This window comes from Melozone crissalis, unplaced genomic scaffold, assembly GCF_028551555.1.
Source record: "Melozone crissalis strain CALT ecotype California unplaced genomic scaffold, PUWL_Pcris_2 ptg000002l_1, whole genome shotgun sequence".
NCBI lineage: Eukaryota > Metazoa > Chordata > Aves > Passeriformes > Passerellidae > Melozone > Melozone crissalis.
The window spans coordinates 24,852,526-24,880,077 of NW_026535780.1; the positions used below are offsets into that span (position 1 = coordinate 24,852,526).

At 35.6% G+C, this 27,552-nt stretch overlaps 1 protein-coding gene across 2 annotated transcripts in view; it reads left to right on the forward strand.

The window, feature by feature from the left end:
* ZFPM2 (zinc finger protein, FOG family member 2) overlaps nucleotides 1–27,552 on the forward strand; it is a 308,818-nt gene that overhangs the window by 70,131 nt on the left and 211,135 nt on the right. For both annotated transcript variants that reach the window (XM_054271098.1, XM_054271181.1), the window contains one exon: nucleotides 2,766–2,867. In XM_054271098.1, coding sequence (XP_054127073.1) covers nucleotides 2,766–2,867 — 102 coding nt within the window. The remainder of the gene's footprint in view (nucleotides 1–2,765; nucleotides 2,868–27,552) is intronic.

Genomic DNA, 27,552 nt, shown 5'->3' on the forward strand with positions numbered 1-27,552 from the left:
GGAATAATAGAAAAAAATCAATGAAAATAGTTGAGAATACTTCTAGATGCAAAGCAAAGTTTTCCTTAATGTAAATTCTACACATTTAATCTACTCTATTTGCACAAGACATGCATCAAGTCATTAAAACCTGACTGTGAAAACCATGTAACACTGTACTTCATGAAACACTGAAAGAGCAAGTTAATGGAAATTTACGTAGTCTACTAACATACATCTTCAGATTTTTCCTCATCTCCCAGATACTTAATAACTGTGTACTGTACGTTTTGTACCTTAGCTGTCGTTCTGTCCTTTTGCTTTTCAGCCCAATCTTTTCCCTCTTTCCTCTTTTAATGCTAGTAGTTTCATTTGTTTATGCTCTGGTTAGTTGCACTGGCTGGAAGAATGCTGAAATTTGCAAGCTAACGCCAGGTTGGCATATATTGTAACCTGGAAAAACATAGTATTTTGGAGGTTCAATTGTCCAATTATCTGTGCTTCTTTTCTGTCTGAAAGAATTACTATTTCTAGATTTTGCTGTTATTGTCCTGATTTAGTACATACAACTCTGTTATATACAGTGGAAGAAAACCATTTGCATTCTCTACAAAGAACATTCTAAGAACTGTCTGTGTTGGTTATACATCTTGACTTAGAAAACTACAATTGTCATTGCTGTGAATTGCTTTCCAACATTTTCAAGAAAACTGGCATTGATCATGTCAGGTCTCAACTTAGGAAAATTTTTTTGTCTCCACTGAGGACAAAATAGCTGCTTTAAGTTGCTATAGAAAATGTAGAAAATAGAGAATATGGAAAAATGAAGGTAAATTTGTCAAATAGGTTCTTCAGTCCACCCAAAGAAAGCATAGGTCTGATTACTACAAAGTAACTATACAAATGCTAATTCAAAATAGGCTAGTTGCTTAAAAACAAATAATTGCTAAAACTGCTTAGCGGAAACTTGGTAGCCTTTTCAGCACATGAGTATCTTTAGGACTTTCTTCTGAAAGATAACTTCAGATTGAACTGAAGCATGTGAACTTCAAATGCCTGGCTGCCATTACACAGTCAATTTGACACAAAAATGATACTTGATATTTATGTTGTATTCAAGTTTTTTTTTTACATATTACAAGTGCATAAGAATATTCTGGACTATGTTTTTAGTACCACAAGTTCACTGAACTGTAGTTTTGTAATCAGACTCTGGAGTGATTATAGTATTGTGTTTGTGTGAGTAGTAGTTTATCAGGCTCTTAGACTTCATATTTGAAAAACTGTGTTTTATGAATGCAAGGAAGAATGTGTTATTATGAGACTTTACATGTGCACATGAAGTTAATACTTTATAGTGTTTGTATATAATCATGTACTTGAAAGCTCTGGGTCACAATCTTATCCAGTATAAATATAGTTCCAGTGATAACGTATGGGGATCTGGCATAGTTTCTTGTAATCACATTTCTTTACCTATGTTGCTAATTAAAGCTTTTGTTATCGTGAGTGGGGAAAAAATTACATGTTACTCCTTAATTGCTGTGCTTTTTGCTCCTTCTTAGTCTCCTGTTGTTAAATGAACAAAGGGTCTGATTTTTCAGTTTGTAAAATACACAGTATTTGTTTTTCTACTGCTATCACTTTTTTCTGGGAGATCATTTTTTAAAAAGTGTCCTTCAAGTTTTTTCAAATATAATAATATAATTAAATCATAATCAGTCCTATTTGACTGAAGTAGTTAATTTTGTAGATTTTTTTTTCTTTCAATTCTTCTTAGTGTCTTCTTATGCATGAGTTTCTTGGAGAGGTTAGTGTTAAAAAAAAAAAAATCCGAATAAATCTACAAATGAGTAAATTCCAAACCTGGAAAAGCCTTTAGTGATGTCACTTAACGTGTTACTATGGCCAAAGTGTTTTGTGTTAATACTGTCATCTTCAATGTAGTTTTCATAGTGCTTATTTCAAAGTATTTTCACATAGAGCTTGCCTAGTGTATTTTTTTACCTGAAATAACTTCCCTTTCAACAAGCAGTTTTTCAAATAAAAATTGAATGGCCATCTCTAAAAATTTAACCTTATCATCATTTTCTGTGTGCCCTGTATGTGACCTGGTTAAGAATAGTAACAGAAGGCAAACAGACATTTTCAGGTACTTCTGGATGGTGAAAATCCAAAAATTCATCAGAAATGAAGCATTTCTTTAAATAAAGCTTGATAGGGAGAAAAGTACTTTAGGAACCTCCTGGTACATTATGATTTTAAGGGCAAATTCCTTAAATGGTGAAATACCATGGATTAGCTTTTCACTAGTTTTGTGAAAAAGCAAAATGTTTAGTGGACCATGTTTTTGTTCTGAGTGCCATTTATTTGCAGCACATAAGAAACATTCTGGTGTCAATTCAAAAAACTAGAAAATCCATAACTGAAAGCAAATGTTCCTGGGGGCTCATGAGCTGATTTCTTTCTCTCCTTAGTACTTACAGACTCAGTGACTTTATGTGCTTTGTTTTACAGAATTGTGACTCTGTTTTTTAACCATATGGAGTAAACACTGTTTTCCAAGATTTTCTCTCCACAGAACTGGAAGTACTGGATACTCAGGGCTTCTTTGAGTTAGTGGGAACTCACAAATGTTTACATGTAATATTTTTTTCATTTTCTCTTTGTTTATAGACATGCATATGTTTTCACTTAGGCATATAAGCAGTTTGGATATTACAGGAGCTTTGCTTTAAAGTCACTATTGGAATATGTCAATACTGTATTTTTTGATGGTTTTTCAGGCAGTGAAGAAGGCATCCAGGAGGCAGCAGAATCTGATGGTGATGCAAGGTCAGAGAAACCAGGGCAGCTTGCTGTGGAGACTCAAGACTGGGATGGGCCAGGTAGGGAGAAACAACTGAAAGCCAAGAGAAATTTTTTGAAGTAGACTTCAATATTTGTTAATTTCATTATTTTAGTAGATTGTTGTGCTTCACATTTATTTTTAATGGACTGCCTCTTTTATGATCCTTTGGGTTCCGGATATTGACAGGTAAGTACTAAGATGACATTCTCGTGTTAAAAAAAAATGGCTTTTGTTCCACCAATTTTTTAAAATGTTCAACATAAAATGCCTTATGTACTTGTTTGAAGTAAAGGAAAGTTTTCTTGCTGCTTAGAATTTTAGTATTAAAATTTCTCAGTAAGTTCTTTCTTCTGTGATTGAATTAAGGGAAAAGCACTTCTGCTCTGTTTTCTGAGGTCAGAAGGTCTCTTCTCAAGCTTTGTGCCAACGTTTGGCATCATGTTCAGCTTAACAAATAGATACGATGTCTACTAACATTTTCAAGGAGCTTTTTTTGCCTGTTTGAGCCTGATAGAAATCATTTAGCACACCTGCTCATTGGTTTCAGCGGAAAGAGAAACTCAGAGTGCATTCAGTGAAGCATACTTCTCATTAAAACAGTAATTCAAGGTAACATTTTCTGCTATGTAAGTGAAGATGGTGCAAGCATAACATTGCTAAGATGTAATGGTAATGTGGCAATACTTTCAAGTATCTGTTCAATATAAATATGTAAAACCTCTCTTGTACTGTGAAAGTACCTAAGGCAAAGGGGTAAATTGTATTTCTCAATTAGGCAATTCTGCAGTTGAATGCAGTGTTTTCATGGGCATGGACTTGGGAATAGGCCTTAAAAATCCATTATATTGACCATAATTTAATAAAACTGTTGCAAAATGTGGATCTGAAGCCAAACACGCTCTAGCAATAGCTGTATCTCTTATGGAAATTTTCCCTCAAAAGGATGAGCACATCAGAAGAGAGTTCCAGAATCATTCTATCAATAATTTATAATGCAATAATAATATTTCATTAGAAAAATTCCTATATTTCAATCACATTTTCATCCTTGCTTGATTTTGCAAATTACTGTATGCTCTTCATGAAGAGAAGAACAAAACTAATGGCAATTTTCTGAAACCAGTAGCTGGAAAATACAATGCAAACAGAAATGAAGACATAGTATATCCAATTCTTATGATACCATTTAAAATGTTTTTCATGATAATACACAAAGAACTTGATATTCTATATAAAGCACTAATGGTGTTATATGAAAACAAGGTTTAGTATCACGCTACTGTACATGTAAAATAATGCAAAATATATATATGGGTGTAGCAGAATGGCCTTTTCTAGCTGCATTGCAGATTTAAAGGCTGTCAGTGTTTACCATATGGCTTATTTTTAATTTCATTATAAATTAGGACTATCTGAAATTTGTAATTTTTGTTGCATGTTTTTGTGTATTTCAGCATATATGAATGTGCATTTTGTGGTCTGTTGCTGGTTTTTATATTTGCTACCTTATTCAGAATATTCTGAGATCTTTTCTGACACTGTGGAGCAAAAGGAGATCTTTTCATTTTGTTGGGAAAAAATTCAGTTAAACACTTGGATAAGTGTACTTCTTGTAATATTTATTGATAGTTTTGACATGGGATAAGACAGAAATCAAAGCTAAGTGTGGAAAAATTTCTTTAGAGTTCTAAAAACTGATGACCACTTGATATAGATGTATCAGCATCCACATTTTATTTAAATATTGATTCTTTACAAGGGTGTAATACATATGAAAAAATAATGAATATATACCCCATACCATACTCTACATCACACATGAAATGAAGCTGGTTACTATTGACATGGAAAAAGAAGCAATCAGCAGAAGATCATCTTCAACCATGCAGTACAAAGATAACATCTTCAAGTGTCTTGGAAAAAAAAAGCAAACCAAAAAAACCAAGCACAAAATATTTTGCTTATTTAGGAATTTATTTTAGTGCAGCACAAACCAAGCCATCAAAAACTTTGATTCAGAAAATTTGCCAACTGTCAGTAGAGGCACAACCTCAAAGGGCAGATGATGATGAATTCTTTGTTATCTGGGCTGCCTCTGGTCTCCTTGGCTTCTCTGGTAAGGAAAGTTCCATCTCTGAGAGGTGGAGCCTCTCAGAATCCAACAACTGTGTTCTGCATGATACAAGTTGCTGTCAACTGATAATGTGAACTGTGACAACTCAGGAATTTATATAAATAGTAGAGCTGTTTTGTTATTTTAATATTTTATGTCTTTTTTTAGCACTAAGGGAACATAGTGTGACTTTCAGAGCCAGTACTTGTCAGGAACTGAAAAATTAAACTTCTGGCATTAATTAGAGTCTTATTTTGTTTGAAAATTTGCATTATCCACGTGCATTCTTAAGTCTTTGTAATTAGATTTTTTTTTGGAAAAACAATCTAAAGTTAAATGTGCTATAGGTTCAAAGAATTTCTGCTGAAGCAATATTTCAGATCAGACTCCTGTGACCTTCATTGACCATCAAGGAATTTCAAAGACAGTGCCTACTCTGTGTAGCCACTTTGAGGGTCACCTGAATATTTTTCAACTACCCTCAGTTTTCACTGTTATTTTTAATTTTCAAAAATTCCTGTTCTGTGAAACTGCTGTGAAATAATAGAAACTTACGTCAATAGACTCTCTGTGAACACACAGTGAAGGGCCTGATCCTTGTTCTGTTATAGCCAACAGCAAAAGTCCAAGGAATAGAAAGCATGAACAGCAAGACTGGGTTTAAATGCATTTTATGTAAAAAGATTTATTTTTAAATGTGAAAGCAGAGGTGATTCTATGATCTTATGTCTGCTGTTTGCCTTGGTACGTGGAGTTACATAGTTCTGTAGCTTTGTGTTATTGATAGGATGTCAGTGCATGTGAGGGCAATGCTTTAAGACATAACAAACAGAAAGATCTCCTACATGGGTTCTGCAGATCACCCATCATATTAGAGAATATGATCATTCTGATTTCTACTGAATGTATGCTTCATGCTTCCATAGCAGAACTTCCTTAAAATCTCTTAAAATTTTAGAGACTGGGCACCTCAATTAAAATATTGTTAAGCCAAGTATAAGGAAATTATATATTCAATGGCATCTTGAAAGATAAATTGTTTATAGATTTGGAAATGAATGCTTGTTTACCATTATTCAGTGGTCATGCTTGCAGTGGTGGATACAAGCTCAGTCCAACATACTTGTCATTGTAAGAGACAGCAAATATGAGCTCTATCAAAAAGGAGAAAAGGTTTGAATTCAGAAGTATCAATTATAGCTTGGAAGAGTTTAGGAACAATTTCCAAAAGCTAAAATAAAAATGAAGGCAATGTTCATATTGCCTAGAAGGTAATATCCAGAAAAATCTAAGTGGTTGTAACCAGATGCTAGGAGCTATAATCTGAGGCTAAAAGGAAAAAATAAAAAAAAGGAAAGGAAAAAAAAAACCTAAAAATCTATCAGTAGCTTCATTAATAACAGTAAGATGACATTTTAAAATGTGGTAAGAAAAAAGAATTTGAAAATTGGTATTGATCTATTATAAGTCATGACTCAATATTTAGAGAGGACAGGTAAAAAGGTAATTTTTCTAGTCTGCTTAAAACATTTATGCTAGAAAGCTTATTTGACTGTATGTGATGTCTGCACTTCTGTACTAGTTAATTTAAGCAGTCTGATGGTTTGAATTTAACTTTTTTAGGACCTAGATGACCCAGCTCTAGTGATCAACTTCAGCTCCTTAAAATTTTTGATATGATTTCTCAAATGTGTTCAAAACCAGTAAAAGTTGGTGTGTGTAGTGACAGACCTGTCCACATGGCAGTGGCTGCACTGGAAATAAGGGGATAAGTACTGTAAGATCCTTTTATTAAGATGGGGTTATTAAGAATTCCAATCTGTATGGGTACATAGAAAAAAATATGTCCTGTAAAACCAACATAATATGTAATGTGAGCTAAAGTATATGTAGTTTTTTGCAGTATGCTTTAAATTTTAAGAAATGCTGAATAATGGTAGATATTGCTCTTGACAGACCTAAATAACTTGCTATGTTACCTGCAGAAATATTTTGGTTTCAGAGTAATTTAACATAAAGTTATGAACTTATGAGAAGGTAAATAAATATTTTCATAGAATTGTTACAGTTGTAAAAGACCTGTAGGAGCATCAGAAAGCAGGGTCTCTGGAAAAGTCTTAGGATTCAGTGAACTGGGGTTGAGCCCAAAGAGAGGGTCATGGCTAGAGGGTGTGTTTGGCTTCTCAGATTGCTTTGCTTGTCTGGTCAGCAGTCTTGTTTGATGCTGAAACAGGGCTCTGTGTCCTGTGGTCACACTTAAAGAATGATGTTAAAATTTGTAAAAGGTTTAGAGAAGAGCCACTAGAAAGTTGAAAAGACTGGTATTATGGAAAAGTCTAGGTCCTTTCCCTATTTATTTTATCAAAGATATATTAAAGTTATAATAAAGGGCAATCTGATTGAAAACTACTTTAAATTCAGAGTGAAAATCTGATAACAATGGGCACCTCTTTCTAGCAAAGTATCAGAGGATTAAATGGATGTTGAAGCTCCAAAGTTTCAGACACAAAGAATGGATTTTAGTGCTTAAAAAGTCATTATTGAAACATTTTATGAAAAGTCACTTATCTGTCATTAGAAATATTTGCATTCAGGATGAGATACTTTCCTAAAGAACACGATCAGGTTCTGTGGCAAACACTGGACTTTAAAAACGAGGTAGATTTCACTGGGGCAGAAATTACACTGACTGACCACGACAGTTCCTTGTTCCTAAAATGCAATTAATAAATGAGAATGCTATCTATTGCTTTTATAAATATTGTACTATTTGGGTGCATTTATAATGAATAAATACTAGCAGGCTTCATAAAAGGTATTCCAAATTTTTATTTCTTCAGTAAATGTTTACTAAAACTGTGTTAAGAATGATAACTTCTTTGTGCTTTTCTCTACTCTGTAATTCTCAATTACTCTGTAGTGATGAAACAAAACTACAGAGTTGAAGACAACGTATACTGATTCTGTAATGTGCAAGGGAATGTTTTTCCCTGTTGGCAGATAGGACACAATTTTCTAGTACTAAGCCAAAAATTTTTTCCAAATCCAGTGACCCATCCTGTGCACTCCATTCTTTTGACTTTCTTCCTGCAATTCCAGTGAGTGCTTCAGCCATCAGTGAAGTTGTATCTAGCTTTTAAGGCAGAGAAACATTGTTATCAGTTGAGGAACTAAATACAGGGCATTTCTAATGGTGAAATTAATGCCATTCAGAAAAGTCTTCGTTCTGAGGAAGAATTGGATCTCTTTCTTCTTAATTCCCATGTACTACACTAGATTGTCCTTATTCCTTATGTGAGCTTTTACTTTTATAGTCATAAGGGTGCATGGCTTATCAGAATGGGCTGATTTTGTCAATTGGATAGCTTGAAAGTCTGTCTCTGATGTTCTTTTGGATTGTACCTGAATTCTGCTTAGAATGTGAGAAAATGTGATTTGTCCACATTTCCAAAATGTTAAAAAAAAACCAAATGAGAAAAAAACCCTGCCATGCAGTGTAAAAGGCCTAAAAAGTCTTATTGGCAGTTCATGGTGATTTTTTTCATGTATTGTTTGCCTTCATCTCCACATAAAGGGCAAGTTTTCCATGTGTAAAATTCTACCTCCAGTAAATCCTTAGGACTTCGGCTATCGACGGTAGTAAATCAGAATGAAGCTGCAACTCATGTTACTCATTTCAGCAGACTCATCATCGCTCGTACACATGTATCAGAGAACTGTTGAAAAAAGAACTAAGCATAGTTAAATATAGCACATTATAGTGCCCTTTAATTACTCTTACAGGTTGGTGTTTTTCTTAAAACGTATTTCTTAAAATGAAATTTTAAGAAAATAATTATGAAATTATGAAATTTTAAGAAAAATTGCATGCTGGAAATAAAATAGCGCTTCAAAATGATGTCACATTGAGCTAGGCTGCTGTTAATATTCAGCAAAAGATATAAACAGGCTTTCATGTAAATTCTGGTGTATTGCTTTAGTGAGTTGTAGATCAGAAAATTGTAGTGAACATTAAGCATGCCAGATCCACATTTTTACCTGCTATAAAAGGTACTTGGAAAAGCTTTCCTGTATAGATTTCTTGTAACAATTCGTAAGAATCATTGCAAATATGTATTGATTGTTGGGCCTACTCTGCATTATTTAGTAATACTATAAAAAGTTTGGGTTAAAAAGCAAAGCTGGATAATAGAGTGGAATGGTTGGCAGACCACTGCAAGATGGAAACAGACATTAATAATAGCCTTCCCCCTCCCCCCCTTTTTTACTTCTTTTTCTTTTCTTATTTTCTTTTCTTTTTCTTTCTTTCTTTCTTTCTTTTTTTTTTTTTTTTTTTTTTTTTTTTTTGCTTTTTAAACCAGTCCTAAGAAGGACTTGGAGATTACTGTCCTGATTTTGTTTCCTTTTTGATTGGGGAAATGTGGTGGATTTAAGATCTTGGAAATGCTATTTGATGTAAATTAACAAAAATCCATGAAACATAGTTAACCATAGATATAGTCTGACAGTAAGAAGAATATTGTGAAGAAGCAGAGGAAATCATAGAACGACTGTGTGTTACTCTGACAGTGAATCGGTATTATCTCTGCTATCAGATAATGCAGTTATCATTAATTTTCACATTTGCATTTCAATCTTTGGAAGGAAATGACTCTTGCCGGATGAAGATAAGAGCTCTGTACCACTATAATGAACCATCATTTTATCCCGATGCTTTGTATCCATATGAAAATGAGGCTGTGTGGTGTGGTATGTGAGGAGGCGGTGGGGGGGTCACAGAAACATTATAACAAAGTGTCAAAAATCACCACAGACTTTTGGAACCCTTAATGAAACAAGAGGCAGTCTAAATAAATCTTCTGTAGTGAAGTGGATATTGGATTAAAAGCAGAGAGCTGGGCTCCCAGGCTCCAGGGGTTGGGAGGGAACCTTGCTGAAGCAGGGAAGGATTTCTGTGGATCCTGATCTGGTCTCTGTCAACAATTTGGAACTAGGAGGAGGCCATTTGGACATAAAATAACAAAAGTAAAGGTCTGAGTCATTGAATTAACCTTTGCACTGGAGGTCTTGTTTTGACACTTAAATTCTGTTAAGGACGGTGCAAATGCTCATGGATTGCTGTCTTGTAGTTAGGATTATGGTACAGAGCTGTTTTAAGCAGTTACCACGACTGTGCACTAAATGCAGGATTTTAAATAATAATCAGTCTTGTATATAGAATGTATCCAAGTCTTCAAGTACTGTAGTCTTCCCAGTTCTTTTTCATGCATAGCCCCGGTTTGTGTTGCTTACCTGAAACTCAATCTGCAGATGTCTGCATCAGTCCATTTTAGGTCTGATTGACTAATACCTGTGTTACTGAAATATGCTTGCACTATGTTCAACTTGTTTAACCTTTATGATGTAGTTTGCACTTAGTTAGTCTGTAAGTTACAGACCTCACTGTAAATAATTTATACTCACTGCCAAATGTCTTCTAAAAACAGGAACTCTTGAGGTTTGCCCTGCTGCCCCATTTTTTGTAACAAAAGCTAAATTTCTTAGATCATGAAATGATTATAAGAACTGGCATTTTAATATGTTTAAAAAGTAATTTTTAATGTGCAACCTGGCACCATTATAGGAGCATGACGATGTCAATCTTGCTGTGACCAGCTGGGATTGATGAATTACTCTGTTGGCTGTAGCAGCTGCTTCCTCTTGCAGACCTTTCTCTGGGTCTCACCCCTCTCTTCTTACATGATGAGAGTCTGCTTCATAATGAGAAGATGCTGGTCTAAGAAGTGGAAAGAAAAATATCCTGTGTTAATACATTCAGTAGTGACAGAAATGGAATAGTAAATAAGTGTTAAAATAGTGCCTGTCTTGATTTTGATTGAGGCCAGCAGTCACTCTTCCCAAGTAGATCCCAAAGTGCAGAAGCTGTAGCACTGCAAGGAACATTCTCCAGAGGTAGTTTGTGTGCTGACACCTGATTAAAGGCTAAGGAAGCCCCCAGCACATAAACATGGCTGTGCTTGGCCTCCAGACCTTTTTTTTTGCCACGTGTAATGAAGCTTTTATTTACACCTGACATGCTTAGTGCAGAGGTTCCCTGTTCAAGGCAGTTGTTACTGTTGGTGGACTGCTCCCTGTATGGGCCTGAAGGATGAGAATGTGGGAGTGGCTGGGTGAATTCTCATGGAAGTAGCAGCCAAACCTTCACTGTCATCTTTCCCATGAGCAGTTTTGACTTTTCTAGGAACAAGGCTGTTGCATGACCTACACTGATCATGTGTAATAGATGGGGAGAAGTTTTACTTATGGCCACACCTGACAAAATGAAATTCTGCCCTTTAGCCAGAAATAGTGGTCAGCAAGGCTTTAAGAGAAAATTGAGGTGTAAGAGAATTACTCTAAATTCATAAGGATAGGCAGTAATAAATTTTAAAAACTAAGACATGTCTCTTGTTATGATGTCACTTCCTGTGGTGGCTTCTGTAGCGTTGCTTTCATGATGCAGGGTGCAAATATTGTAGGATTCTCTAAACCTGGAGACATGGATTGTCTCATCTGACTTACAACATAAAATATCAAAAACCAGTGACTTCATCACTGAATACTGGAGCTCTTGTCAAGCATTCCAACTGTTTTGTCAGTTGCAATGCCATTTGCTTATCACTGTATAATTAACATAATATTCTATATGATACAGATTGTATAATTGATGTTATTAATATATTATTGTTATTGTTTGCATAAATATTTGAATTTAAATTTAATTTCAAAATCAGTTGCTATAGAAATGAGCCTAGTTTAGAATTAATATCTTGCATATACATTTCACATGTGGAGAACTTCAATTTTATTTAAACAATTTGCCTCTTAGAATATTTTCAAACTCAGAACTTCATTTCTATCCAAGTCAAAATGCTTCAGAAAAGTGAAACTGCCCAGAACTTTGAAATCTATTAGTTATTTTTTTTTAATGGCATTCCGTTCATTTACTATTTCGGGTTTTTTATTTGTCCATTTGTGAAATATTTATTTGACATAGCAATGTTTTTGATTTTCAGTATGTTAGGTGTAAATTGTTCTTTGGACACCATCTTGATCTTCAGGTGGGCGAGTTTCTGGATCAGGATCATGGCTTAGAAGTGGCAACCCCTAATGTAGTGCCCTTCCCTCTCCAACACTCGCTCCTCTCCCCCTCCAGTGGGAGATACAAAAGGCAGAGATTATGGGTTGAGTAAAAACTAGTAGAAACAGCAATGGGATAAAAAAATGAACAGTTCCAGTGACAGTCCTAGTAATAGTGTATGTGAGAGCGGGTGTTTTACGTGGAGAATGCTCATCAATGTGGCACAACCCTGAGCCGAAGTGCAGAATGACTGGCACACCCTCCATGTGCCACCTTTTCTTCCCAACCACAAGCCATGTCCCTCCCTCTGGAGATGAGGATCCTTTGCTCCCCCCTTCTGCCAGTGATGGTGTGTGTGGTATAGAATAACAACATGGACATGCACACACGGCTCCAGACTGCAAAATTAACCCTGTCCCTGGCCAAAACTAGGACAAGTAGGTAGGCTTCAAAATGATCTGGTATCTTCCTAAATTTTTTGTACTCCTGTACACCCAGCATGAGAACATTTGCTTGATTTGTAAAAGTCCTTGAACTTTGAATGAAAGGTGCTACATATATGAAATGTATTCTATTTTGATTGGCATTTATGTTTAAGGCACAAAGGACATCTTGTTCTCTGAAAAAAGTGGATAGCTGGGAAAGGCATGTGCAAAGGAAGAATCATCAGATTCACTAGGTACTTTGGACATGATACACTACATAGTGGATATTATGTGAAGTACAAATCCCTGTAGGTCACACAGTGAAGGACTCCTGTGAAATTCTGCAGGGAATCAATGAACATCTGCATTACAATACATTGTTTCCTGTCGTTCCATACACCAAGGGACCTGCAGAGACTGGCAGAAAGCTTTGCACTTTTCAGCTGTCTTCACTGTAGTTTGGCCATAAAGGCAATATTAAACCCTGGCAGTGGACTGGGAAAGTGTCTGGTTTGGGAAGCAGACTGAGTGAGAATCAAAAGGAACATGTAATCAGTCCACAAGTATTTTGTTCTTTGTTGTGTTTTTCCTGTTAATTCAGCTAAGATTATTGCATTTGGAATACTGCAGAACAACAATGGCTTGAACAACTGAAGAAGGGATATGTTAATATATTGAACCATATGCACAGCACAGCATTATTTAATGTACTTAAGGTGTAGTCCAGTAGTTGGATACAAACACCTACTGAAAGATGCTGGTGACTTTATTTCTTAAATAAACAATTTCTGTGTTCAGCAGTTCATTTTGAAGAAAATATTTTGATGTTCAAATTACAGTGTCCTTCTAAACCTTCAAAAGCCACTTTATTTACTCTCTCTTAAGACATCATAAGATAAATGTTGGAATAATATAAATAGAACAACAAAAAAATTATCACGAGGAACCATTATACCTCCTTTCAAAAGAACTAACTTTTGCTGAGAGTAAAAAATTTTATGTGACATGTGATACTGTAGGTAGTCTCAAAATTGCACAGTTCAGGATGGTTCAGAGTGAGAAGAGGAAACTGGGTGTTTTGGTCATGGAACTGGAAGTAAGGGTGAAGTCCTCTCTCAATTCTGACCTTGACTTTCTGTGTTTAGCTCAGTGAGATCAGCTTAGCACACATTTGGGTTTAGGTTTAATTGGCACATTTCATTTTTAGGATGCTTTACCATTGCATTCTCAAGAGGAGGATATGAAATGAACAGCAGATCTTATTTTCACTCCTTGATTTAGGCTTCAGACAAGGATATGTGCAAATGGTCTTTGTAAAGTGCAATAGTGGTCATCATACAGAAATGCTGCAGTAAACTCCTTTATGCAGTCACTCAGCACTTATTCATCAGCATAGCAAAAGTAAGAATGGCTGTCTTAATAGCATCAGACCTCATTTTGATCCAGTTACAGAATGTGTAGTTCTTTAAGCATGTTCTAATGGAATCTGAGAAACCCCAGAATCAAATATTCAGGAGTGTGGTTCAGGGTAAAAACTAGTGAGATATTTGGGTAAGCAGAAGTACTAATGATAAAAGCTTGTGTTTGGAAAGCTGTAACTCTGTTTTTTCCTGCAGTCAGTCAGCTGATTACCTTAGACATTCTAAAATAGCTGTGTAGAGGACATTTTGTTCCTACCCCCCTCTCCCCTTGACAAAGATTTTGGAATGCTCTAAATGTGCTCTTTAATTATCATAGTTGATTCCAAAAAACTATTTTTAATCTATAGCATGTGAAATCATATTCATGGGGAAGATGCTAGCAAATGCCTTTTATGGTAGCGTGAGCTGCCATTCCAGTGTATACATTGCATCTTTTATGATTTGCTCCAAAAGAAGTCAATCAGGTTGTCCCATCATAGCTTACTCTTTCCCTTTGCTCCCCTTTGTGTCTCAGGACTTTTAAACAATGCATTCAAGGTGAAAACCTTGAACAGCCGACAACTTCATAACATGTTTTTGAGGATTACAGGTGGAAAAACTTCACTGTATTTTACATAGCTTTGTTTTAAGTAAATATTGCATGATTACACATTGCCTTATTTATTTTAGAAAGCAATATTGTCTGATATATTTCAAAGATTTGGGATAAAGCTGTAAAAATCATATTTTACTGAGAGAATATTCTCGGGGTGGGCTTCTTCAGGTCTCTGCTGCTATGATTTTATGAGAGTATAAATGCCTTGGTTTATAAGATGCTTCATCAGCATAAACCTGCAATGATGGACTATTTTGGATAATTTGGAAAGATAATACAATGTGTACACTAGAGATACTCCAGAGTGTCTCGTGTATGCATTTTGGGCTGGGTGGTTCAGCCCAGGAGACTGAATTTCAAATTACATCATTGCATGAAAAAAACCCCTTCATTCAGTTATCTGAACTTTGATACTTAGAGTGTGGTGCCAAAATTACTAATCAGTTCATAAATCTTTGGCTTACATATATAAATAGATACTAGTTCTCATTAAAAAAAATACTGTCTGGGAAGCACTCACGATATGCATCCAGTCAGAGTTTTCTTAAGTTGACCACAGTCCAATTTTCAGGGCTTGTGTAACACAACATTGTAAATGCTTTGTATAATTTGTTGCTATCTGATAAAGTATGTATAATAATATAACTTGTTTACTTAATACCTTTTCTGTAGTGATTTCTACTTTATTATTTTTATTTACTTATTCTCTGGGAAAAAAACCCTTTTCCCCTATTACAGAACTGCTCTGCATTTGATACTGACTATTCTTCAAAGTTTTGTGTTGAATATCAACTTTCATGAAACTTTTCTTTAGGAGGTGCTCTCTAAATAAGTGACTATTTCTAGCAGCCAAAAAAAAAAAATACAATGAAACAACAGATATTTTGGTGTGTTGGGTTCCGATAAGAGCTATCATTTAGTTTAATTCCTATATCCGTAACACTTTAGCCATCAAATTTTGAGTGTCTTCCAAGAAAATTATTTTCTCTCATCCTGTCCTGCTACTCATTATTTTAATAGTTGCAACTTAGTTTTTTTCCTATATCGCCACACCACAATGTGTGAGTCATCAAAGAATGGTGTGATAAGGTAGTTGACAGGGATGTAGGGCTGAAAATGGTATAAATGTGCCAGGAGACATCTTCAGGGGACCCCAAAGAAGTGTCCTTGCATGTTGCTATGGTACTTTAAATATGTTACCTGCAGAGCAATGGGCAGTCAGGAGGGTTGGAGTCTGTTCTACATGATGCACAAAGTAGGATTCAGGTTTTATATGCTTTTCTGTAGGAATGCATCTGAATACAGAGAGGTCAATCTCCTTGGATTCTGCCTCTTGTCAATATATCCTGCCATGGCATATGGGTATTGACAACCATGATGTAAGAGATTAGTTGCTCAACTGATTCATTGGTCTCACATTGTTCAGTGTTCTGTATACTGGGAAGCTCAGTCAAGAAATTAAATACTCCAATAGTACTAAGAAGCTGATCTTTCCTTTAAAAAGCCTCTTGCCATCTGCTTGAATTTTAATTTTTCTCATAAAAGAGACAAAAAATGGCTTGAATTTTTTAGAAAGTACGTCATAATAGTTTCACCATTTCTCAGCTTCTAGGATCATTGCCCTAAAAAGTGCTGTGTGTTTCCCAAAGCTTGGACATATCATGATACTTATCTGTAGAGAAAAAATGATATATTTTTAAAAGAAAAATGCTGACCTAGTTAGTGAGGCTGAAACCCTTCATTAATTAGAAGTCATAATTGCAATTACATGGTAAAATTAATTTATCATGAAAATAATCCTATCAGTTTTCCTTTTTGGAAAAATGGAACCAAATGATTTTAGCTGCCCATATTGCTTAAGGCTGATATTACAATGATACTGGTTTGGAGTGAATAAAGCAATCAAATTCTATTTTCAAGATCTGAAATTCTGAGACTGTGTCATAGATAGTTTATGTATTTTATGAGATTCACTTGAGTTGTAATTTTGTAATTACATATAATATATAAAGCATATATGCACAGATAAATGCATAAAAGGAATATAGTGTGTTGAAATTTAAAGAGGGAATTGGAGATAACACAGCACATAATATATAGAAAAATTCATGTAATATGGCAAGTATGCTACAGCATGTGAAACTGAGAATACCTTTTCTACTCTCGGGCTATTTAGACTTCCTTGATATTCAAATGTTAATGTACTTTAAATGGAATTTAAGGAGGTCCACCTTGGTCGACCTCAGGCAGCCCTGGCAGGTAGTGATCCTTGGGGATAACACTTTATGTATATATTTGCAAAGATGTTAAAACCATGAAATATAGTCCTTTGATGACATCATAACTGTGAAATACAACATTATTTTGCTCACCAGAAGTCAAAGCTTTGCTTTACTATATTAAGCAGCATGTACCCATAAATAAAGAATACCAAATACTGAAGCTGACTGCTGTAACCCAACTTGGCCATCTTAAGCTGAAGTACTCATGACTCTCGGATGCTGCATGGATATCAGGGGACTATTTGTAGAGTATCTTGCTGTCAAATATCACTAAATTTAACAGTGTCTTCTCTCCAGAAATGAAGTGATAAGTGTTATGGATTCTGTTATACATCTATATCTGCAAATTCAGCAATTATTTATGCTTTCCTAAATTTTAACGGGGGGCAAAAATGTATTAGAAATTTATTAACTTGGTCTTTAAGGATCTCAAATGTATAATTACAATTTCTGGTCTTGTTGAAGTAAATATAGAAGTACACATTGATGACAATGGTGTTAATACCTATTCTGTTAATGGCTAGTTAATGAATACATATATCCTTTGCACAAGACTCACAAATGTACTCTTTAGGAGAAACGCTGCTAGGCACAGTCACCAGGGGAGTGTTCATCTGCTTGCACTTGTTTATTAAAGGAGAGAAGAACAATTACACTTCTGGGCACCTGAAAATATTTTAGGTTTCCATGAAAAAGACTTCATAAAAGAATACAAGAAATCCATGCATAAATCTATTTGTCCAGACTAACTGGAATTTGAAGATAGAATCAGTAAGTCTTACTTTATTTTTTTCTCTACAGGTAGTAAGAAAACAAAAAATTACTTTCAGAAAAACACTTCTATTCTTCTAGGCTCCCATCTTGCAAAATATTTAAAAACTTGTATTTTAATGTGTGTGAGCATTCAATTAAAAACCAGAACTACCCACATGCATGAAGCTAAGTGCAAATGTGTTTATAGGACTGTGGCTTTAGCTCAGAAGCTCTTTCAAGAAGGAGCTGCCTCTATCACGGTACTTTCTATATGCTCAGCAAACTGCCAGCCTGAATAAATTAACAAGGATGCAAATCAAAGCTATACTAAAGACTTCTTTCTACTCTGGAAATGTAAAAGGTCTTAAAGGTGGACTAAATTACTTCATTACAAAGGATTCTGAATACAGTGGACTTCAAATTGTAGCTGCTTCAGTTTCTGTTAATTACAGAATATTTTTTCATGAATTTGCTTGATTTTTTAACTTACTATTTTGAAACAGTTTTTTATTAAAATACTTAAGATGTTTTGACTCATCTGTTTCTTAAAGTAAATGTATTTTCTTTTGCTTTGAGAAATAGGAGCTAAGTCTTGAGGCTGTTATTCATTTCATAGCCATGTAGTAGGGTCTAACATAATGTGGTAACTTTTTAAATGGAAAATTAATTTGGATTCTGCAATGTTTTCTTATTCATTTTAAATTTTAAAAACCCCATCATGTTTTGTGGCTCTGATTATATCTTTGGATACAGTCTTGTGGTGCCATAGTGCTTGTTTTATTTTCTAGTGAAACAATTTCACTATAACTGTGTATATTTTGCTGTAAATGTGTATGGGAATATACCAATATAAAGAATTGAGAGAAGAAGATATTTAATATTGTGCAGGGATAGAAAAGGATTGTGATATGTAATGTCCAAAATGTTTGTAAGGAGAAAGCTTTTCTTAAAGGAACTAGTTGTGGGGGTTTTTTGTCTTTTGCAGTTTGTTTTTTTAATAAAAAAGACCCTAAGCATGACTGAAGTGATATCCTGAAATAGCCTGTGTGAAGCATCAGTGGCTCTTAGTTTCTCCTTCTGAAGATCAGTTGTATCTACTGCCTATTATTTGAATTTTTTAGCAAACTCCAAACAGTACTTTAGAATCACGATTGTTGCTTGATGACTTTTTCAAGCATCAGCTGATAAACTAAAACTTATCCTGGCAGTGCAGGGGAATAAAAGAAAATACATTCTTTTAAAGCTCTTATTATCTCACTGCCAGTTACTTAACTGTGGTGCATCCTATTTGTGTTTTTATCAACTTTTTTCTTCAATTTTTTTTTTTTTTTGCAGACACTTCCTACTCTTTAACTTTTGCCTTCCTTATGCAGTATTTGTAGTAATAGAACAAGTCCACATATATTGTTTTTTATTTGCCTTGTGGCTATCCATTGTGAGGAAGAAGGCATGAGATTATTTAACTGAATACATTTACTTTGTATGAAAACTGCAGCACCTAAGCTTACATGTGCTTCTCTGTTGAGATCATGGCCTGGTGATACTCCCCTGTTGTATTTGTCATCCCTCTCTGCCTGCACTTGTGTTCCCCTGCCTTCATCCACACAGGCGGTCACAGCGCAGGAGCTGTCGAGGTGAAATCCAACAGTGCCTAGTGGAGCAAAAGTCTTTACAGGTTGGCTGCTTTAAAACAATTAACAAAAAATGTGTGCAGCAAAGAGGCAGTTTCCCCAATGCACTCATACATGTGCTGAAGAAATTATATTTTCCTTTTCAAGTTTTGTTTCCTAAATAAAAAGGAAAGCAATTTGTTGTTCCTGTTCCCTTTTGATAATTCATAATTTCTGATCATCTCCTTTTATATTCTTGGTCTGATTTTGCTCATGTCCTTGATTTTCATTCAGCTCTGTATTCATTTTCTTTCTATCATTTATTTCCTTTGATTCTATTAAAGTCCTTTTTCCATGTAGTGTGTCTTTCATGCATTATAATTATAAAATATTTTTGTTTTCTCTTCAAGCACTCCAGTTTTATTTACCTGGCTTTCTAAGTTTAGGTATACTGTTTCCTACAGTATTTATCAAAGAGAGTACAAGAGGAATGAGCACACTATTGCTGCTCTTGGCTCTGCTGTATTTTCAAAGAGCATCTGCTCATGTTCATTTGATTATTTTTTCCCTCAGCTATGTATATAACACACGCATAAATATCCTCAATTCAGTGAAAACACAACAGAGAAAATGAATTTTATGAAATTGGGAGGAAGTTTCCAGCAAACAGTGGATTATATTGGTGTTATATAGCTATCTCATCAAAAGGTAGCAAATGCACAGGACCTTTTGCGCTTTTCAATTTGAAAGAAAATTATTTCATTAGAAAAAAAAGAACCATCACTCTGGATGTTGGAGAATGCCAGAGCCTGATGAAACCAGCTGAAGAGACAAACTGAGTGTACGGATGCAGATTAGCCTTCAGAAGATGAGGGTGTAAAAGGGATTTAATGGTAGGATGGATTATAGAAATCCTTGTAACAATGTTAAATAATTATAGTTCCAGCCGAGATCAAAGCAGTGCTGATTGAACCCCCTCAAGCTGTTAACACGGAGTATCTTGAAGGAAAAAAAAAAAAAGAGGAAAAAAACCCTCTGAGATTGGTCAGCCTGCGCTGACAGTGTCCTCTGATCTGGGGAAGTTCTGGCTGTGTTGAAGGTACAACTTGTGGGGGAGGGAAAACAGAGAAGGATTTATCTGTCCGAGTAGCCCATTTGAGTGGGGGGGTTGTTTTTTTTTAAGGGAGGAGGAAGGGCTTATTACAATCAATGCTACTGGAGTTCACACACTTACTGAAATTGCAGTAAACTTTACAGTTGGCTTCTTTCCATATTGGAAAAAGGATTAAATTCCTTTGGCAGAACTGTGGTCTGTAACAGAAAATTATTACACTCTTTTTTTTCCCCCCTCCCCCCACACACCTTCCCCTCGCTTTTAGAGTATGGTTCCTATATACATACCTGCCCAGCAACAACTATTAGTAGTGATAACTGAAATAATGCCTTTGTAGTAGCAATATTTGGCTGCAGGCAGGGAGTACAGTTGCTATACCCATTCAACAGCATTGAACATTTATTCTCATTGCCTTGCCTTCCTGGCATTCATGCCTGGAGGATTATGCTTGTGCCTCTCTTAATAAAAAGGGGAAAGTCAAAGTTAAATACTTACGGTTTGGTGGCGTAGTACCGTGGCATAGCCAAAGCTTTTCCTTTTATGTGGCTGTCTCTAAAGTGCATCATTCATGTCTAGTTTGTTGCAAAAGAAAATGTATGACTTCAACAAGGTTGAGGTGTATTGCCAGTGTGTTGACTATGTTCAGTTCCTAGTAGAAAATTAGAGGATACATTAGCTGAGTAATAAAAAACAAGGGTGGAGATGATACCTTATGGACTGGAACTAAGTTATGGAATCATAGAATGGTTTGGGTTGGAACGGGCTTATTTTTTTCCCACTAGATCAGGTTGCTCAAAGCCACATCCAGCCTGGCCTTGAACAGTTCCAGGGATGAGGCACCCAGTATAAGTTTGTTCCCCAGCCCTGTGCTGAGATGGCGGGTGAGTGAGAATGACCATGACTGAAAGGATATGCAGCATGAAAAGCTGTTGGAAATATCTCTCTCTCTGTCTCCCCCCAACCCCTTCTTTTCCCCTTGTCGTTCCCTGTATTTTTTTAACAAATACAAGTACTTTGTTTCCTGGGTACTCCCAGTCTACTAAATACCAATCAGAAGGTGTGTTAATGAACTGCCCTAGATTTCAGAGTACAATGATACATATCAAAACCCCAAACTTGTTCTCAAATCCCTGTGTAAGAAGCTGCAGTAATATTTTCCAAATGTTGTAGGTAAAAGCTTGTATCAGAAACTATTACTTTTTTAAAATTCAAAGATAGATTTGGTATTGGTTTATGAAGTTTGGTATGAGACCTGCCTAGGGACTTTGTTAACCTGTTAACTTAGGTAAGCTGCTTCTTGCTTAAATTCTGAGTAGAAGTTTATGTTGAGGGGCCTTAAATAAATCTGTGTGCCTTGGGTCAGGCATTAAGAATTTTTAATGGCACCATTTTCAAGGAGTTTTATGGCCTTTTCTTTAAAAGTATGACAGTCTTTGCAGACATCTTGAGGTATCCTTAGATGTCCAAGTTAAAGGTACAGGTTCTGTGTCTATTTTCCAATCCAAGTCCTATGGAAAACATGGAAGTGTGTGTTCTGATAATCCGGGGAATTTTTCCACCATGTGGGGTTTAATCATGTAGAAAATATTGCAGAAAATATTGAGCTTTCCTGTTGAAAGTGTAATCTAAGACAAGATAGAAATGATTTTGCAGTAATTGTTGAATGAAATAGAATGTTGAATGAAATGTTGAATTAAATAGAAATGATTTTGCAGTAATCTTGGCCAAGATCTGCAAAATTGTTTAGGTGTCTAAGTATTTGCTATTTTGTAGTTTGTAGAGGTAAACATATCTGTGGGAGGAGGGTTTAGTTTTTAATCAAACTGGTAGTTGCACTGCTGGATAGAAACAGATAAATCCAGTAAGTGAGCTTTAAGGTGGTATGCTAGTTCAAAACTACCTGGCATCAATTAAAGAAAGGTTTTAAGTGTAAGTTTACCTGGGCTTGTAGAGTCTTGAAGTGCTGGACAGGGATGTTTCAATTCCATTTTATAAAGGGGCAATTTGAAGGAAGGAGTTGATGCTGTTTGGACACACAGATCTGTTATTTTTACGGTATTATTTTGGGTGTAGTGAAAACTGATGTGATAAATGCTTTGGAGAAGAAATCACCATGTCAGCCTGTGCTAACGGCTGCACTGTCAGGATGAGGTTTTTATACTGGAAATAGGAAAGAATAGTTTCTTTCTGAGACAAAATGTAAGGTTTTGAATTGGCAGCAAACTTGGTTAAGACTGTTTTTGTAGTGGGGTTTAATTTTGAAACTGATTATGTGCAGTGTTAGTAAGAAGAGGAAAAAGAATAATTTTTGAAATAATACTTTTAAGGACAAGGCAGGAGGGGAAGATAAAGGAAGCCATTAGCAATGTTTCTTGAGTTGAGGAAGAGTTTCATGGTCTCTCTTTAGGGACTGTGCAGAATCCTTTCTTTCCTTTCTTTTTCTTTTTTTTTTTCTCCAACTGTCTAGGGTTCTGCTGCTGCTATCAAAAATGAATAATAAAATTGTGAATCAATGTGAACTGCTAAGTTCTCCCATCATTAGTTTCTTCTGCAAGACAGTCATTCTGTATGATTCCTTCTTTCTTGTATCAGGTTACCAAACAAAAAACTAAAAAAAAAAATTTTTCTCTCCCTCACCATCAGCCTTCTGTGTAGCTTTCTAACCCTTCCTGAATTTGTGGAGGAAGAGTTAATAATGGAACTAGCTCTAGTGCATGTTACATACCTATTCTCACTTCTTCTTCACACTTTAAAACCCTTCACAGAGGATTTTAGAATGGGAAAATGCTAAATCAGCTCTTTGCCTGTCCTTGGCTTCTGAGCTTTTTTTGTCATTGTGCTATGGAAAAAAGGATCAGACTCCAAACCTTTAAGCAGTAGCTGCATTCTGAAATAATCTAAAGTAAAGAGATGTCTTTGTGCAATAAGGAACACCATTGTTCCTCTTTGTGTTCTGAAATGACAAATTATTGCCCCTTGATGGTAAATTTGAAATCAGATAATTGAGATTCACTGGATGATTTTTATCTCTAGAGTCCATGCAAATTTGTTGCATGCAGTGTGTTGTGAATATTGTTTGTAGGAGTTGGTTCAGCTCAGAGTTCTATCCAGCCACATGTGGATAATTTGAAGATCTGGCATTTAATGTTACCAGAGGGGAAAGTCTTAAAAATGTCCTGATTATTTCCAATTGACATTATTACTTTAAAACTAATTTTTTTTCTCCATTTTAACATAACTGTCTACATTTTTATTTAGATTGTGGCAACAATAGGAATGGTTCTAGATGTAAGTTAAAATAGATATGATGGAGAGGGCAGCCTTCCCCCTCCTTCATGTCCTCCCCCTCCAGCACTATTTACTTTCAGGTATGAAAATGCAGTACAAAGTTTCTAGCTGCTGCTCAACATCTGTAAAGACACTGGAAAAGAAGCTCTTGGTGCTGATGTCCCTCTCTTCATTTTTTCCTCTTTATTAATCTTTTATTAAGGAACAAAGGAGAGGAAACAAAACATTTTTAGGCCATGGTTAAATAAATGTATTTGAGATAGTTATGGCTGGGGTGTCTCATCCATTGAACATAGAGATAAATACATGTAATACTTTTTGTATTTGATACTTTTCAAGTATCAAGTATACATTAAAGAAAAAGCAGAAAGGAAAGCAGTTGCCCATAAATTCCAGATTTCTAGATGTTTTAGTTTGTTTCTAAAATTTTGCTAGGAAGAAATCTGTTTTATGAAGAAATATTTTCCTTTTAACATCTGAAATCTTTATTTGAATATCTTTCATTGTATAGTGCCCTGCCCTGTATAATACTTTATGTGCAGCTGCAAACTAGCATCTCTCATTCAGATTTATAGATTTCCCGTTATATTATAAATTATAATCAAAATTACACAACATTGATTGGAGTACAAGCCAAAAAGTACCTTCCAGTCTCAAAACCACAACTTAAAATTATTATTTGAAGATGGAGTTTCAGCCACTGTCAATCCTTTGAATACTTACTTTTCTTTTAACTAATACATGTTTACATTTCTAAGACAGGTAGCAATTTAAACTTTTCTGAGCACAGGTACTAGAATTTACCCTTACAAATTCCCCTGAATATTTTACTGTGTGCTAACTGTAGTCATTTCAGATGCTTGGGTCATGTGTGCATGTGGATGTTTGCACATCGGAAGGATAATGCATGCATCATTTTTTTATGTTTTCCATATGTAACACACACACAGACAGAGAAGTGGACAAATTGAAAAAAATTACATTATGATTTTTTATACCTGTTTGTAGTAACGTCTAAATATCTATTTTGTGTCTTTATCATCAAATATATTCACAACCAACTGCTTGATCTTTCTGTCATATGATTTTTAAGAAGTCTTTTTAAGTCACCTGGTAATTTATGAATTCCCAGTAAGTAAACTAGGCCAGATACTCAGGCAAGAACAAAGCCCCATCTGAAGACTTATTCCTCAAGCCTGGTGTAGTTTTGAGAGGCTATGGTGTGGTATACTGACAACCATGAAATACTACTGTACTTAGAACAGATAGAGTTCATATCAGCTTCATAGATTATTAATAACCAATGTTTATAGACTTAGTTCTAATACAGAAACAAATCAGCAAGCCTCTTTTTTTTCTATACTAAATTCCCATGTTTGAAAAACAAAATGTAGAGAATGGTTATAGTTTATTTCTTGTAATTATGAATTTAATTTCAAAGTCATGCCTAAGTTCATCTCAGATTTTTCTCTTCAGTGAAGTACTGAACCCATGTGGGGCACTGTCTCTTCTCCATCTCAATCTTCACCTTGAGTTTAATGACGCTTTTACATCAAGTTAGGTGGTTTTCTGAAATTTTAATTTATAATTGAATTTATCTAACTCAAGCAGTAATATGGCTGGCTCACTCTCTTTGAGCTTCACTTAAATATCTAGTCCTCAGATACTTGTTCAGACACTGAGGTGGGGAAGAATTGTTGTGAGTTCATTTGCAGCCATGCACAAAGCAACAGGATATCTCATTGTCACCTGCAAATGGGAGTCATGGTGCTGTTGGCTCAACAAAAAATTTAGGTCTTGAGTTAGGATTTTGGTTGCACTTAAATAATACGTATATCTAAAGATGTGACAACTTGGACATAGCTAACAAAGGTGTTAGTATAGACAAATCCTGTAGATGCCCCTTTTCTCCCAACACTCTTTACTGTAGCCCTCTTTGTAAGGGGAAGATTAATGGGGAAATATTTGTGGTGTCGGTTCTTCAGGAGGAAGCTGTCATCCTGTTGCCACTAGAAATAACATCTTCCAAGCATGGAAAAGAAGATTTGGAGATTGAGGTGCTATGCAAAACAGCAACTGCTCCTGAGGTTCCAGAGCAAGGACTAAGGGATGACTGGAAACAACTTTCTGGTCTGCTGAAGCTGGTGAAAAATAAAGCTCTTTATGGTGGATGTCTCTCAGCCTTTCTTGTTCTTCTGAATCTACTTTGCCACTGCTGCATCTTGCAGAAGAGGCTGCCATCTAGAATGTGGTGGAGTGGAATTTAAAGAAAACAAAGCATCTGAATAGAGAGGAGGCCCTTGAGACATAATGGGAAGGATTTGTTCCTACTGGCACATTCAGTTTTCAGACCTGTGTGAAATAATTACAGCGTGCAACCTATATGGCATTATACTTTCTGTGTTTCTCCTTTGGACACATAATCTAAATCACCACTAGACCACCTCAGCAACTGTAACTACCTAATTTTTCACTTTGCCTTGCTCGGCCGCTTGCTGTGGCTCAGGAGAGCTAACAGGGGGTGGACGGTGTTGTGGAGACATACATTTCCTTTCATGATTCAGAGGTCTGCAGCAACTCAGTCAAAAATAAAAGAATCCTATAAGCAAATAAAATGTGAATTGAATACAAGGTTCCTGATTTATCTAAAAGCATTCGCTAAAAGTACTTCATTTCTTTTACTGCTGCAATAAAATAATTTTACAGTTAGTGGCATATAACTTACAGGAGTGACAAATTTGGTACTTAAAAAATATTTAGGTTAAGAAAACCTGTCACTTCCAATAAGTCATTTTTAGAGTGTAATCACTTTAATTCTCTTCTCTAATTTTATCACCAAGAGACAAGCTCTAAGCCCCCTAACCTCCTGTAAAAATCTTTGTGCTGCTACTTGTGGTGGCTCCCAGTCAGAGTGACAGAATGGGGATCGAGGCTGGCATGGCTGATCAAGGAAGGAGGGAAAAACGTCTCAGTATCTAGCAGTCTAAGTGGTAGATAAACATCGTTAATGTCAGGTCACTCGAAGTCTAAGTTTAACATAAAACAGTAACTTGTCAGAAAATGCAGCATGAAACTTATGACATGTCCTACTTGGACTGGAAGAACTGTAAGCATGTGATGACAGTAATATTGCACTGGCACAGCTATTGATTTAAAGAGTTGTTTACAGCCCTGCAGAAGACAGTCTATTTGAGCTTTACTCGGGGTATCTGTTCTCTTAGAGTGGTCTGGGGTAGTTACAACACAGCAGGGCATGGTTTGCATTGCAGTGTTATAGATTAGCATCACTGAGGCAATGGCAACCTGTGGGAGGGAGGGGACAAAGTCTTTATTCAGGGGTAATCCAGCATTGCTGGAATCCAAACCAAATGAGTCCTATATCTCTTTGCTTTCCCCACTGTGATTTTCAGGCATTAAGCAGCTACCAAAACTGAGAACCTTATTAGTCCACCATTCAAGTGTTTCTTTGAGTTGGATTCATTGCTTATAATAAATTATTTGACGTTTTATTGGAAACTTCATCAGAAAACTCAGGATATGCTGGGAAAAATATATAAGAAGTAAAAAGAACAGAATAAGTTGAGATGGTCCTTAAAGATCATCTACATCCAACCCCTCTTCCCTGGTCAAGGACACCTTCCTGTAGACAAGGTTTCTCAAAACCCCATCCAGCCTGCCCTTGAACACTTTCAGGAATGTGTCATTCACACCTTCTTTGTTCTACTAGCCTGTTCTAGTACCACACCAACTTCATAGAACAACATGACTCTTGGTTAATATCTCAAGAAAATATTTTCTCTGTCTATTCAACACCCTTTTCTCCCTTTTTCCATTTTATTAGTCTTGGATTTTGTAGTGTTGAAATTAGGGCACCCACTTAGAAAGGTAGGGAGCTGAGTTCATATCTATTCTTCCAAAATTGATTGTATTTAGAATGAACTGATTCTTTATTCAAAAAATGCTAAAATCTGGAGGAGCACATAGAAATCCACATCTCTCTG